The 14544-nt window shown below is 43.1% G+C and overlaps 1 protein-coding gene across 4 annotated transcripts in view; it reads right to left on the bottom strand.

The window, feature by feature from the left end:
* The window catches only part of arhgap24 (Rho GTPase activating protein 24), a 253967-nt gene that overhangs the window by 42444 nt on the left and 196979 nt on the right, over positions 1 to 14544 (bottom strand). Inside the window, exon 1 of one of the 4 annotated variants that reach the window (XM_071341581.1) lies at positions 1240 to 1559. The exons of the other annotated variants lie outside the window; for them this stretch is intronic. Coding sequence (XP_071197682.1) covers positions 1240 to 1249 — 10 coding nt within the window. The 5' untranslated portion in view covers positions 1250 to 1559. Of the gene's footprint in view, positions 1 to 1239; positions 1560 to 14544 lie in introns of those variants that run through there. 4 annotated transcript variants of the gene reach the window in all.

The raw sequence follows: 14544 nt of genomic DNA, 5'->3' as shown, positions 1-14544 counted from the left end.
TGAAGTTTGTGAGAGAATTGAACCTGTTCAATTGCTTTCATTAGCTTATTCTCTCACTCCCCAGAGTTTAAGAAAATAGTTTAGCTATCTTGGAATTAAGAACATTTCCAATAAGAATTCCAATAACTTTATTTTCAAGAATTTCCTGCAGTCAAATGACCTAGTAGCCTCATGGATGGAATGTTATTCATATTTTTCATACTTTCATAATTAATAAATGTAATCCATTAATTCCTATGAAGGACTGCTCCTGGGGAGTTCCAATATGGCCGACCAGTGGCTTCAAAGCCTCTCATTGGCCAATACATAGCATCATCAATCCATGGTTTATATACATCATTGGTCCCGAACTGTGACATCAGAGCCACCACCATCTTCTTTAGAATCATTAACTGCCTTTGATAACTCCATGATTGGCCCTGCTGACCACAGTCCCATTGACTTCCTTTCAGAGGAAGCCCATACTTATTGTCATTATGGACTCCACCGAAGAATGGATCATTTTGTCAACTTAAAGGCTTAAGATCAGATGGTAACAAGTGCTACTCTTAGTATTGTGTTACACCACATTCAAATAGAATGACTAGAACAGGACAATATATTATATGTCTATGCTACACCATTCTGTTTCTGTTCACAGGATTTACATTTACAAAATGTGCATCATTCAATATTTCATTTGTAGCAAGTTGGTGTAAGAAATGTGTTAAGGATTTGAACGATTTGTGTAGCCTATTACCCACGGTCATCATCTTCATCAACAAGCACGGCATGCCAATGGAATCTGTCCAAAACATTCGAGAGTCATTTACCCAACGATCTATCATCCGAGGGAGACTACTACACTGCATCAGCTATTCTTCAGCTAATTATAGGCTATCCACGCGTTCTTTCACAATCACATGGAGCAATGTTCTGTCATGGCTGTACAGTATCCAAACGTTTAGAAAACATTGTCAAATTTAATTAATTCAATAGGCTATTGATTTAATGATACGTAACATGTAAATGCTATAGCTGCCTGTAAATATCTTTAAAACAATAATAGTTCCGTCTATTTCTACTGATTAAATTAAATCCAATCCACAATTGCCTTGGCAAGATTTAGTTTTCACAAGTCCATTTGGTGGATTGTAAAATAAATGCATGTGTGCAACAGCTTTGAGGTATATAGTTTAATAAAGTCACAAAAACTTAAAGTATTAGGCTACACAGGAAAATACACTCGTGGTTACTGACCCGTCAACATGTAGTTCTGATGTCTGTCACATAAGACCGTTTTCCGTTCGGTAAATAGCCCCGTACTCCAATTTTGTAAAGGCTCCTACTTCAGAATGATTTTCAACACATCAAGAAGGGTTCTCGCGGAACATGCTTCGCGCACCGGCTGATAGACAATGGGATTAAAAACGTTCCAACCCCTCCCCTCCGCTCTCCCAGAGCTGTGCTGGTGATCGCGGGAGTAGGGCGAGAGAGAGGGAAAGAGAGAGAGAGAGAGAGAGAGAGTGAAGGGATTTTTGGCAGAGAAAAGTACAGACTCCAGAGAAAGAGACAAGGTCTAAAGATTTTCACTTTGCCTGAGTAGATGCGCTTTGCAGTATAGCATATGGTAGGTTTGTATACTTGTTGGCAATTTTAGGGGATTCATATTAGGCTACGCTATGCATACTGAGAAACAAATGTTATTGCACTTTTACAATAGTATTATACTATAATGTATTAGTAACCCTGGTCACAAAGAACACTATTTTCCTGATCTGACTCAAGCTCTCTGACCGTTTACATCAATCACTCTCACACTCGTTGACCTTAGACGGTTCATAGCCTCTGATTCGCTGTCTGGCCATGTATACCCTCCCTGCATTCCTAACATGTCCTGTTGTCTACACGTAGTTCCTCCACACAGGAGGTACTGTATCTTCCCCAGGATGTCCTGTATCACTGACGGAGCCTTTTTTTTTCTTTTAGGGAAGTTCCCAGTGGATATTCATACTGACTCTGACTACTGAGACATTAGGAGAAAATCCTATTTGATTGTAGAAGAGACATAGACGTGACTCATCATTTAAGCTGATGGTGTAATAAATGTACGGCGTTTCAGCCCTCGGTAACCATCGTTAGGATGATGGACCATTGTGCCACGTGAATAACTGTGTATCACACAGGACAGGGATCAGAGTGGACTGAAAAAAGTTACGTACTTCATTACACTTGAGAGGAATCAAGATTTGGTAACACTTTATTTTCATAGTTCATCTGTAGACACTCAACAAACTATTTTAATAGACTTTCCGTCATTTTGAACAATTCCACTGAATTCCACTAGTAGGTTTCGTGAAAAACGCCCCAGGGAGAGAGAGAGACCTTCATTGGTCACACCTGGTTGAGTAATAGTGTGTACGTTAACTAGAAGTACACTGACATTCCAAACAGAGGCACCAGTCATCTACATGGTAATGTGAAGAGAGCTTGAGCAAATTTGGGAGCTGGCCCAATTGTGACTGTTTCTTCAGGCATTTCTCCATTTCTTAGGCATTGTGAGGATTGATTGTCATGCAAACGTATTGAGATAGTCCCAGTGTCCTGGGACTGCTTTGTTCTTATTGAAATCAAATGGCCTGTTGTATTTTCCAATCGGTGTCCCAAATGACACCCCATTCCCTACTACTTTTGACCAGGGCTCAGGCCTGGTCTAAAGTAGTGCACTATATAGGGAATAGGGTGCCATTTGGGACGCATCCCCAGTGTTCTGTCTTTTTACCAAACACTAAACGTTGGAAGATGTTAAACAGGATTATATACAGCTGCATATCATAGCTGCTGAACCAAGCTCTGTGTGTGTGTGTGTGTGTGTGTGTGTGTGTGTGTGTGTGTGTGTGTGTGTGTGTGTGTGTGTGTGTGTGTACCATAGCTGCTTTAACAAGCCAGTTCAGTTCCTTGTGCTATTTCCTGTTGCTGTTCTAGTTTCATTTTAGACAGCAAGGTCAAAGTGGTGAATAACAGGCAGAGAAGCAAATACTGTACAGTACAGTTAGTCTGGATACTGGCTGCCAAATACAGTACAGTTAGTCTGGATACCGGCTGCCAAATACAGTACAGTTAGTCTGGATACTGGCTGCCAAATACAGTACAGTTAGTCTGGATACCGGCTGCCAAAAACAGTACAGTTAATCTGGATACCGGCTGCCAAATACAATACAGTTAGTCTGGATACCGGCTGCTAAATACAGTAGAGTTAGTCTGGATACCGGCTGCCAAATACAGTACAGTTAGTCTGGATACCGGCTGCTAAAGACAGTACAGTTAGTCTGGATACCGGCTGCCAAATACAGTACAGTTAGTCTGGATACCGGCTGCTAAATACAGTACAGTTAGTCTGGATACCGGCTGCCAGATACAGTACAGTTAGTCTGGATACTGGCTGCCAAATACAGTACAGTTAGTCTGGATACCGGCTGCCAAATACAGTACAGTTAGTCTGAATACTGGCTGCCAAACAGTACGATTAGTCTGGATACCTGCTGCTAAATACAGTACAGTTAGTCTGGATACCGGCTGCCAGATACAGTACAGTTAGTCTGGATACTGGCTGCTAAATACAGTACAGTTAGTCTGGATACCGGCTGCTAAATAAAGTGCAGTTAGTCTGGATACCGGCTGCTAAATACAGTACAGTTAGTCTGGATACCGGCTGCTAAATACAGTACAGTTAGTCTGGATACCGGCTGCTAAATACAGTACGGTTAGTCTGGATACCGGCTGCTAAATACAGTACAGTTAGTCTGGATACCGGCTGCTAAATACAGTACAGTTAGTCTGGATACTGACTGCCAAATACAGTACAGTTAGTCTGGATACCGGCTGCCAGATACAGTACAGTTAGTCTGGAAACCGGCTGCCAGATACAGTACAGTTAGACTTTATACCAGCTGCTAAATACAGTACAGTTAGTCTGGATACTGGCTGTCAGATACAGTACAGTTAGTCTGGATACCGGCTGCAAAATACAGTACAGTTAGTCTGGATACCGGCTGCCAAATACAGTACAGTTAGTCTGGATACCGGCTGCTAAATACAGTACAGTTAGTCTGGATAATGGCTGCAAAATACAGTACAGTTAGTCTGGATACCGGCTGCTAAATACAGTACAGTTAGTCTGGATACCAGCTGCAACATACAGTACAGTTAGTCTGGATAATGGCTGCCAAATACAGTACAGTTAGTCTGGATACCAGCTGCTAAATACAGTACAGTTAGTCTGGATACCGGCTGCAAAATACAGTACAGTTAGTCTGGATAATGGCTGCCAAATACAGTACAGTTAGCCTGGATACCGGCTGCCAAATACAGTACAGTTAGTCTGGATAATGGCTGCCAAATACAGTACAGTTAGTCTGGATACCAGCTGCTAAATACAGTACAGTTAGTCTGGATACCGGCTGCAAAATACAGTACAGTTAGTCTGGATAATGGCTGCCAAATACAGTACAGTTAGCCTGGATACCGGCTGCCAAATACAGTACAGTTAGTCTGGATAATGGCTGCCAAATACAGTACAGTTAGTCTGGATACCAGCTGCTAAATACAGTACAGTTAGTCTGGATACTGGCTGCAAAATACAGTACAGTTAGTCTGGATAATGGCTGCCAAATACAGTACAGTTAGTCTGGATACCGGCTGCCAAATACAGTACAGTTAGTCTGGATACCGGCTGCAAAATACAGTACAGTTAGTCTGGATACCGGCTGCAAAATACAGTACAGTTAGTCTGGATACCAGCTGCTAAATACAGTACAGTTAGTCTGGATACCGGCTACTAAATACAGTACAGTTAGTCTGGATACCGGCTGCCAGATACAGTACAGTTAGTCTGGATACTGGCTGCTAAATACAGTACAGTTAGTCTGGATACCGGCTGCTAAATACAGTGCAGTTAGTCTGGATACCGGCTGCTAAATACAGTACAGTTAGTCTGGATACCGGCTGCTAAATACAGTACAGTTAGTCTGGATACCGGCTGCTAAATACAGTACGGTTAGTCTGGATACCGGCTGCTAAATACAGTACAGTTAGTCTGGATACCGGCTGCTAAATACAGTACAGTTAGTCTGGATACTGACTGCCAAATACAGTACAGTTAGTCTGGATACCGGCTGCCAGATACAGTACAGTTAGTCTGGAAACCGGCTGCCAGATACAGTACAGTTAGACTTTATACCAGCTGCTAAATACAGTACAGTTAGTCTGGATACTGGCTGTCAGATACAGTACAGTTAGTCTGGATACCGGCTGCAAAATACAGTACAGTTAGTCTGGATACCGGCTGCCAAATACAGTACAGTTAGTCTGGATAATGGCTGCCAAATACAGTACAGTTAGTCTGGATACCAGCTGCTAAATACAGTACAGTTAGTCTGGATACCGGCTGCAAAATACAGTACAGTTAGTCTGGATAATGGCTGCCAAATACAGTACAGTTAGCCTGGATACCGGCTGCCAAATACAGTACAGTTAGTCTGGATAATGGCTGCCAAATACAGTACAGTTAGTCTGGATACCAGCTGCTAAATACAGTACAGTTAGTCTGGATACCGGCTGCAAAATACAGTACAGTTAGTCTGGATAATGGCTGCCAAATACAGTACAGTTAGCCTGGATACCGGCTGCCAAATACAGTACAGTTAGTCTGGATAATGGCTGCCAAATACAGTACAGTTAGTCTGGATACCAGCTGCTAAATACAGTACAGTTAGTCTGGATACCGGCTGCAAAATACAGTACAGTTAGTCTGGATAATGGCTGCCAAATACAGTACAGTTAGTCTGGATACCGGCTGCCAAATACAGTACAGTTAGTCTGGATACCGGCTGCAAAATACAGTACAGTTAGTCTGGATACCGGCTACTAAATACAGTACAGTTAGTCTGGATACCGGCTGCCAGATACAGTACAGTTAGTCTGGATACTGGCTGCTAAATACAGTACAGTTAGTCTGGATACCGGCTGCTAAATACAGTGCAGTTAGTCTGGATACCGGCTGCTAAATACAGTACAGTTAGTCTGGATACCGGCTGCTAAATACAGTACAGTTAGTCTGGATACCGGCTGCTAAATACAGTACGGTTAGTCTGGATACCGGCTGCTAAATACAGTACAGTTAGTCTGGATACCGGCTGCTAAATACAGTACAGTTAGTCTGGATACTGACTGCCAAATACAGTACAGTTAGTCTGGATACCGGCTGCCAGATACAGTACAGTTAGTCTGGAAACCGGCTGCCAGATACAGTACAGTTAGACTTTATACCAGCTGCTAAATACAGTACAGTTAGTCTGGATACTGGCTGTCAGATACAGTACAGTTAGTCTGGATACCGGCTGCAAAATACAGTACAGTTAGTCTGGATACCGGCTGCCAAATACAGTACAGTTAGTCTGGATACCGGCTGCTAAATACAGTACAGTTAGTCTGGATAATGGCTGCAAAATACAGTACAGTTAGTGTGGATACCAGCTGCTAAATACAGTACAGTTAGTCTGGATACCAGCTGCAAAATACAGTACAGTTAGTCTGGATACCAGCTGCTAAATACAGGACAGTTAGTCTGGATACCGGCTGCAAAATACAGTACAGTTAGTCTGGATAATGGCTGCCAAATACAGTACAGTTAGCCTGGATACCGGCTGCCAAATACAGTACAGTTAGTCTGGATAATGGCTGCCAAATACAGTACAGTTAGTCTGGCTACCAGCTGCTAAATACAGTACAGTTAGTCTGGATACCGGCTGCAAAATACAGTACAGTTAGTCTGGATAATGGCTGCCAAATACAGTACAGTTAGTCTGGATACCGGCTGCCAAATACAGTACAGTTAGTCTGGATACCGGCTGCAGAATACAGTACAGTTAGTCTGGATACCGGCTGCAAAATACAGTACAGTTAGTCTGGATACCAGCTGCTAAATACAGTACAGCTAGTCTGGATACCGGCTACTAAATACAGTACAGTTAGTCTGGATACCAGCTGCCAAATACAGTACAGTTAGTCTGGATACCGGCTGCCAAATAGAGTACAGTTAGTCTGGATACCGGCTGCTAAATACAGTACAGTTAGTCTGGATACCGGCTGCTAAATACAGTACAGTTAGTCTGGATACCGGCTGCCAAATACAGTACAGTTAGTCTGGATACCGGCTGCTAAATACAGTACAGTTAGTCTGGATACCGGCTGCAAAATACAGTACAGTTAGTCTGGATAATGGCTGCCAAATACAGTACAGTTAGCCTGGATACCGGCTGCCAAATACAGTACAGTTAGTCTGGATAATGGCTGCCAAATACAGTACAGTTAGTCTGGATACCAGCTGCTAAATACAGTACAGTTAGTCTGGATACCGGCTGCAAAATACAGTACAGTTAGTCTGGATAATGGCTGCCAAATACAGTACAGTTAGTCTGGATACCGGCTGCCAAATACAGTACAGTTAGTCTGGATACCGGCTGCAAAATACAGTACAGTTAGTCTGGATACCGGCTGCAAAATACAGTACAGTTAGTCTGGATACCAGCTGCTAAATACAGTACAGTTAGTCTGGATACCGGCTACTAAATACAGTACAGTTAGTCTGGATACCGGCTGCCAGATACAGTACAGTTAGTCTGGATACTGGCTGCTAAATACAGTACAGTTAGTCTGGATACCGGCTGCTAAATACAGTGCAGTTAGTCTGGATACCGGCTGCTAAATACAGTACAGTTAGTCTGGATACCGGCTGCTAAATACAGTACAGTTAGTCTGGATACCGGCTGCTAAATACAGTACGGTTAGTCTGGATACCGGCTGCTAAATACAGTACAGTTAGTCTGGATACCGGCTGCTAAATACAGTACAGTTAGTCTGGATACTGACTGCCAAATACAGTACAGTTAGTCTGGATACCGGCTGCCAGATACAGTACAGTTAGTCTGGAAACCGGCTGCCAGATACAGTACAGTTAGTCTGGATACCGGCTGCCAAATACAGTACAGTTAGTCTGGATACCGGCTGCTAAATACAGTACAGTTAGTCTGGATAATGGCTGCAAAATACAGTACAGTTAGTGTGGATACCAGCTGCTAAATACAGTACAGTTAGTCTGGATACCAGCTGCAAAATACAGTACAGTTAGTCTGGATACCAGCTGCAACATACAGTACAGTTAGTCTGGATAATGGCTGCCAAATACAGTACAGTTAGTCTGGATACCAGCTGCTAAATACAGTACAGTTAGTCTGGATACCGGCTGCAAAATACAGTACAGTTAGTCTGGATAATGGCTGCCAAATACAGTACAGTTAGCCTGGATACCGGCTGCCAAATACAGTACAGTTAGTCTGGATAATGGCTGCCAAATACAGTACAGTTAGTCTGGATACCAGCTGCTAAATACAGGACAGTTAGTCTGGATACCGGCTGCAAAATACAGTACAGTTAGTCTGGATAATGGCTGCCAAATACAGTACAGTTAGCCTGGATACCGGCTGCCAAATACAGTACAGTTAGTCTGGATAATGGCTGCCAAATACAGTACAGTTAGTCTGGCTACCAGCTGCTAAATACAGTACAGTTAGTCTGGATACCGGCTGCAAAATACAGTACAGTTAGTCTGGATAATGGCTGCCAAATACAGTACAGTTAGTCTGGATACCGGCTGCCAAATACAGTACAGTTAGTCTGGATACCGGCTGCAAAATACAGTACAGTTAGTCTGGATACCGGCTGCAAAATACAGTACAGTTAGTCTGGATACCAGCTGCTAAATACAGTACAGCTAGTCTGGATACCGGCTACTAAATACAGTACAGTTAGTCTGGATACCAGCTGCCAAATACAGTACAGTTAGTCTGGATACCGCCTGCCAAATAGAGTACAGTTAGTCTGGATACCTGCTGCTAAATACAGTACAGTTAGTCTGGATACCGGCTGCTAAATACAGTACAGTTAGTCTGGATACCGGCTGCCAAATACAGTACAGTTAGTCTGGATACCGGCTGCTAAATACAGTACAGTTAGTCTGGATACCGGATACTAAATACAGTACAGTTAGTCTGGATACCAGCTGCTAAATACAGTACAGTTAGTATGGATACCGGCTGCAAAATACAGTACAGTTAGTCTGGATAATGGCTGCCAAATACAGTACAGTTAGTCTGGATACCGGCTGCCAAATACAGTACAGTTAGTCTGGATACCAGCTGCAAAATACAGTACAGTTAGTCTGGATACCAGCTGCAACATACAGTACAGTTAGTCTGGATAATGGCTGCCAAATACAGTACAGTTAGTCTGGATACCAGCTGCTAAATACAGTACAGTTAGTCTGGATACCGGCTGCAAAATACAGTACAGTTAGTCTGGATAATGGCTGCCAAATACAGTACAGTTACCCTGGATACCGGCTGCCAAATACAGTACAGTTAGTCTGGATACCAGCTGCTAAATACAGTACAGTTAGTCTGGATACTGGCTGTCAGATACAGTACAGTTAGTCTGGATACCGGCTGCAAAATACAGTACAGTTAGTCTGGATACCGGCTGCCAAATACAGTACAGTTAGTCTGGATACCGGCTGCTAAATACAGTACAGTTAGTCTGGATAATGGCTGCAAAATACAGTACAGTTAGTGTGGATACCAGCTGCTAAATACAGTACAGTTAGTCTGGATACCAGCTGCAAAATACAGTACAGTTAGTCTGGATACCAGCTGCAACATACAGTACAGTTAGTCTGGATAATGGCTGCCAAATACAGTACAGTTAGTCTGGATACCAGCTGCTAAATACAGTACAGTTAGTCTGGATACCGGCTGCAAAATACAGTACAGTTAGTCTGGATAATGGCTGCCAAATACAGTACAGTTAGCCTGGATACCGGCTGCCAAATACAGTACAGTTAGTCTGGATAATGGCTGCCAAATACAGTACAGTTAGTCTGGATACCAGCTGCTAAATACAGGACAGTTAGTCTGGATACCGGCTGCAAAATACAGTACAGTTAGTCTGGATAATGGCTGCCAAATACAGTACAGTTAGCCTGGATACCGGCTGCCAAATACAGTACAGTTAGTCTGGATAATGGCTGCCAAATACAGTACAGTTAGTCTGGCTACCAGCTGCTAAATACAGTACAGTTAGTCTGGATACCGGCTGCAAAATACAGTACAGTTAGTCTGGATAATGGCTGCCAAATACAGTACAGTTAGTCTGGATACCGGCTGCCAAATACAGTACAGTTAGTCTGGATACCGGCTGCAAAATACAGTACAGTTAGTCTGGATACCGGCTGCAAAATACAGTACAGTTAGTCTGGATACCAGCTGCTAAATACAGTACAGCTAGTCTGGATACCGGCTACTAAATACAGTACAGTTAGTCTGGATACCAGCTGCCAAATACAGTACAGTTAGTCTGGATACCGGCTGCCAAATAGAGTACAGTTAGTCTGGATACCTGCTGCTAAATACAGTACAGTTAGTCTGGATACCGGCTGCTAAATACAGTACAGTTAGTCTGGATACCGGCTGCCAAATACAGTACAGTTAGTCTGGATACCGGCTGCTAAATACAGTACAGTTAGTCTGGATACCGGATACTAAATACAGTACAGTTAGTCTGGATACCAGCTGCTAAATACAGTACAGTTAGTATGGATACCGGCTGCAAAATACAGTACAGTTAGTCTGGATAATGGCTGCCAAATACAGTACAGTTAGTCTGGATACCGGCTGCCAAATACAGTACAGTTAGTCTGGATACCAGCTGCAAAATACAGTACAGTTAGTCTGGATACCAGCTGCAACATACAGTACAGTTAGTCTGGATAATGGCTGCCAAATACAGTACAGTTAGTCTGGATACCAGCTGCTAAATACAGTACAGTTAGTCTGGATACCGGCTGCAAAATACAGTACAGTTAGTCTGGATAATGGCTGCCAAATACAGTACAGTTACCCTGGATACCGGCTGCCAAATACAGTACAGTTAGTCTGGATAATGGCTGCCAAATACAGTACAGTTAGTCTGGATACCAGCTGCTAAATACAGTACAGTTAGTCTGGATACCGGCTGCAAAATACAGTACAGTTAGTCTGGATAATGGCTGCCAAATACAGTACAGTTAGCCTGGATACCGGCTGCCAAATACAGTACAGTTAGTCTGGATAATGGCTGCCAAATACAGTACAGTTAGTCTGGCTACCAGCTGCTAAATACAGTACAGTTAGTCTGGATACCGGCTGCAAAATACAGTACAGTTAGTCTGGATAATGGCTGCCAAATACAGTACAGTTAGTCTGGATACCGGCTGCCAAATACAGTACAGTTAGTCTGGATACCGGCTGCAAAATACAGTACAGTTAGTCTGGATACCGGCTGCAAAATACAGTACAGTTAGTCTGGATACCAGCTGCTAAATAGAGTACAGCTAGTCTGGATACCGGCTACTAAATACAGTACAGTTAGTCTGGATACCAGCTGCCAAATACAGTACAGTTAGTCTGGATACCGGCTGCCAAATAGAGTACAGTTAGTCTGGATACCGGCTGCTAAATACAGTACAGTTAGTCTGGATACCGGCTGCTAAATACAGTACAGTTAGTCTGGATACCGGCTGCCAAATACAGTACAGTTAGTCTGGATACCGGCTGCTAAATACAGTACAGTTAGTCTGGATACCGGATACTAAATACAGTACAGTTAGTCTGGATAGCAGCTGCTAAATACAGTACAGTTAGTATGGATACCGGCTGCAAAATACAGTACAGTTAGTCTGGATAATGGCTGCCAAATACAGTACAGTTAGTCTGGATACCGGCTGCCAAATACAGTACAGTTAGTCTGGATACCGGCTGCAAAATACAGTACAGTTAGTCTGGATACCGGCTGCTAAATACAGTACAGTTAGTCTGGATGCCGGCTACTAAATACAGTACAGTTAGTCTGGATACCAGCTGCCAAATACAGTACAGTTAGTCTGGATACCGGCTGCCAAATATAGTACAGTTAGTCTGGATACCGGCTGCTCAATACAGTACAGTTAGTCTGGATACCGGCTGCTAAATACAGTACAGTTAGTCTGGATACCGGCTGCCAAATACAGTACAGTTAGTCTGGATACCGGCTGCTAAATACAGTACAGTTAGTCTGGATACCGTTTGCCAAATACAGTACAGTTAGTCTGGATACCAGCTGCTAAATACAGTACAGTTAGTATGGATACCGGCTGCAAAATACAGTACAGTTAGTCTGGATAATGGCTGCCAAATACAGTACAGTTAGTCTGGATACCGGCTGCCAAATACAGTACAGTTAGTCTGGATACCGGCTGCAAAATACAGTACAGTTAGTCTGGATACCGGCTGCTAAATACAGTACAGTTAGTCTGGATGCCGGCTACTAAATACAGTACAGTTAGTCTGGATACCAGCTGCCAAATACAGTACAGTTAGTCTGGATACCGGCTGCCAAATATAGTACAGTTAGTCTGGATACCGGCTGCTCAATACAGTACAGTTAGTCTGGATACCGGCTGCTAAATACAGTACAGTTAGTCTGGATACCGGCTGCCAAATACAGTACAGTTAGTCTGGATACCGGCTGCTAAATACAGTACAGTTAGTCTGGATACCGTTTGCCAAATACAGTACAGTTAGTCTGGATACCAGCTGCTAAATACAGTACAGTTAGTCTGGATACCGGCTGCCAAATACAGTACAGTTAGTCTGGATACCGGCTGCCAAATACAGTACAGTTAGTCTGGATACCGGCTGCTATATACAGTACAGTTAGTCTGGATACCAGCTGCTAAATACAGTACAGTTAGTCTGGATACCGGCTGCCAAATACAGTACAGTTAGTCTGGATACCAGCTGCTATATACAGTACAGTTAGTCTGGATACCAGCTGCTAAATACAGTACAGTTAGTCTGGATACCGTTTGCCAAATACAGTACAGTTAGTCTGGATACCAGCTGCTAAATACAGTACAGTTAGTCTGGATACCGGCTGCCAAATACAGTACAGTTAGTCTGGATACCGGCTGCTATATACAGTACAGTTAGCCTGGATACCGGCTGCTAAATACAGTACAGTTAGTCTGGATACCAGCTGCTAAATACAGTACAGTTAGTCTGGATACCGGCAGCTAAATACAGTACAGTTAGTCTGGATACCGGCTGCTAAATACAGTACAGTTAGTCTGGATACCGGCAGCTAAATACAGTACAGTTAGTCTGGATACCGGCTGCTAAATACAGTACAGTTAGTCTGGATACCGGCTGCTAAATACAGTACAGTTAGTCTGGATACCGGCTGCTAAATACAGTACAGTTAGTCTGGATACCGGCTGCTAAATACAGTACAGTTAGTCTGGATACCGGCAGCTAAATACAGTACAGTTAGTCTGGATACCGGCTGCTAAATACAGTACAGTTAGTCTGGATACCGGCTGCTAAATACAGTACAGTTAGTCTGGATACCGGCTGCTAAATACAGTACAGTTAGTCTGGATACCGGCTGCTAAATACAGTACAGTTAGTCTGGATACCGGCTGCTAAATACAGTACAGTTAGTCTGGATACCGGCTGCTAAATACAGTACAGTTAGTCTGGATACCAGCTGCTAAATACAGTACAGTTAGTCTGGATACCGGCTGCCAAATACAGTACAGTTAGTCTGGATACCGGCTGCAAAATACAGTACAGTTAGTCTGGATACCGGCTGCAAAATACAGTACAGTTAGTCTGGATACCAGCTGCTAAATACAGTACAGTTAGTCTGGATACCGGCTACTAAATACAGTACAGTTAGTCTGGATACCGGCTGCCAGATACAGTACAGTTAGTCTGGATACCGGCTGCTATATACAGTACAGTTAGTCTGGATACCAGCTGCTAAATACAGTACAGTTAGTCTGGATACCGGCTGCCAAATACAGTACAGTTAGTCTGGATACCAGCTGCTATATACAGTACAGTTAGTCTGGATACCAGCTGCTAAATACAGTACAGTTAGTCTGGATACCGTTTGCCAAATACAGTACAGTTAGTCTGGATACCAGCTGCTAAATACAGTACAGTTAGTCTGGATACCGGGTGCCAAATACAGTACAGTTAGTCTGGATACCGGCTGCTATATACAGTACAGTTAGTCTGGATACCGGCAGCTAAATACAGTACAGTTAGTCTGGATACCGGCTGCTAAATACAGTACAGTTAGTCTGGATACCGGCAGCTAAATACAGTACAGTTAGTCTGGATACCGGCTGCTAAATACAGTACAGTTAGTCTGGATACCGGATACTAAATACAGTACAGTTAGTCTGGATACCGGCTGCTAAATACAGTACAGTTAGTCTGGATACCGGCTGCTAAATACAGTACAGTTAGTCTGGATACCGGCAGCTAAATACAGTACAGTTAGTCTGGATACCGGCTGCTAAATACAGTACAGTTAGTCTGGATACCGGATACTAAATACAGTACAGTTAGTCTGGATACCGGCTGCTAA

This window comes from Salvelinus alpinus, chromosome 1 (assembly GCF_045679555.1).
Source record: "Salvelinus alpinus chromosome 1, SLU_Salpinus.1, whole genome shotgun sequence".
NCBI classification, from domain to species: domain Eukaryota; kingdom Metazoa; phylum Chordata; class Actinopteri; order Salmoniformes; family Salmonidae; genus Salvelinus; species Salvelinus alpinus.
The sequence above is the reverse complement of the archived record's forward strand: the minus strand, read 5'-3'. Positions and strand labels throughout refer to the sequence as shown.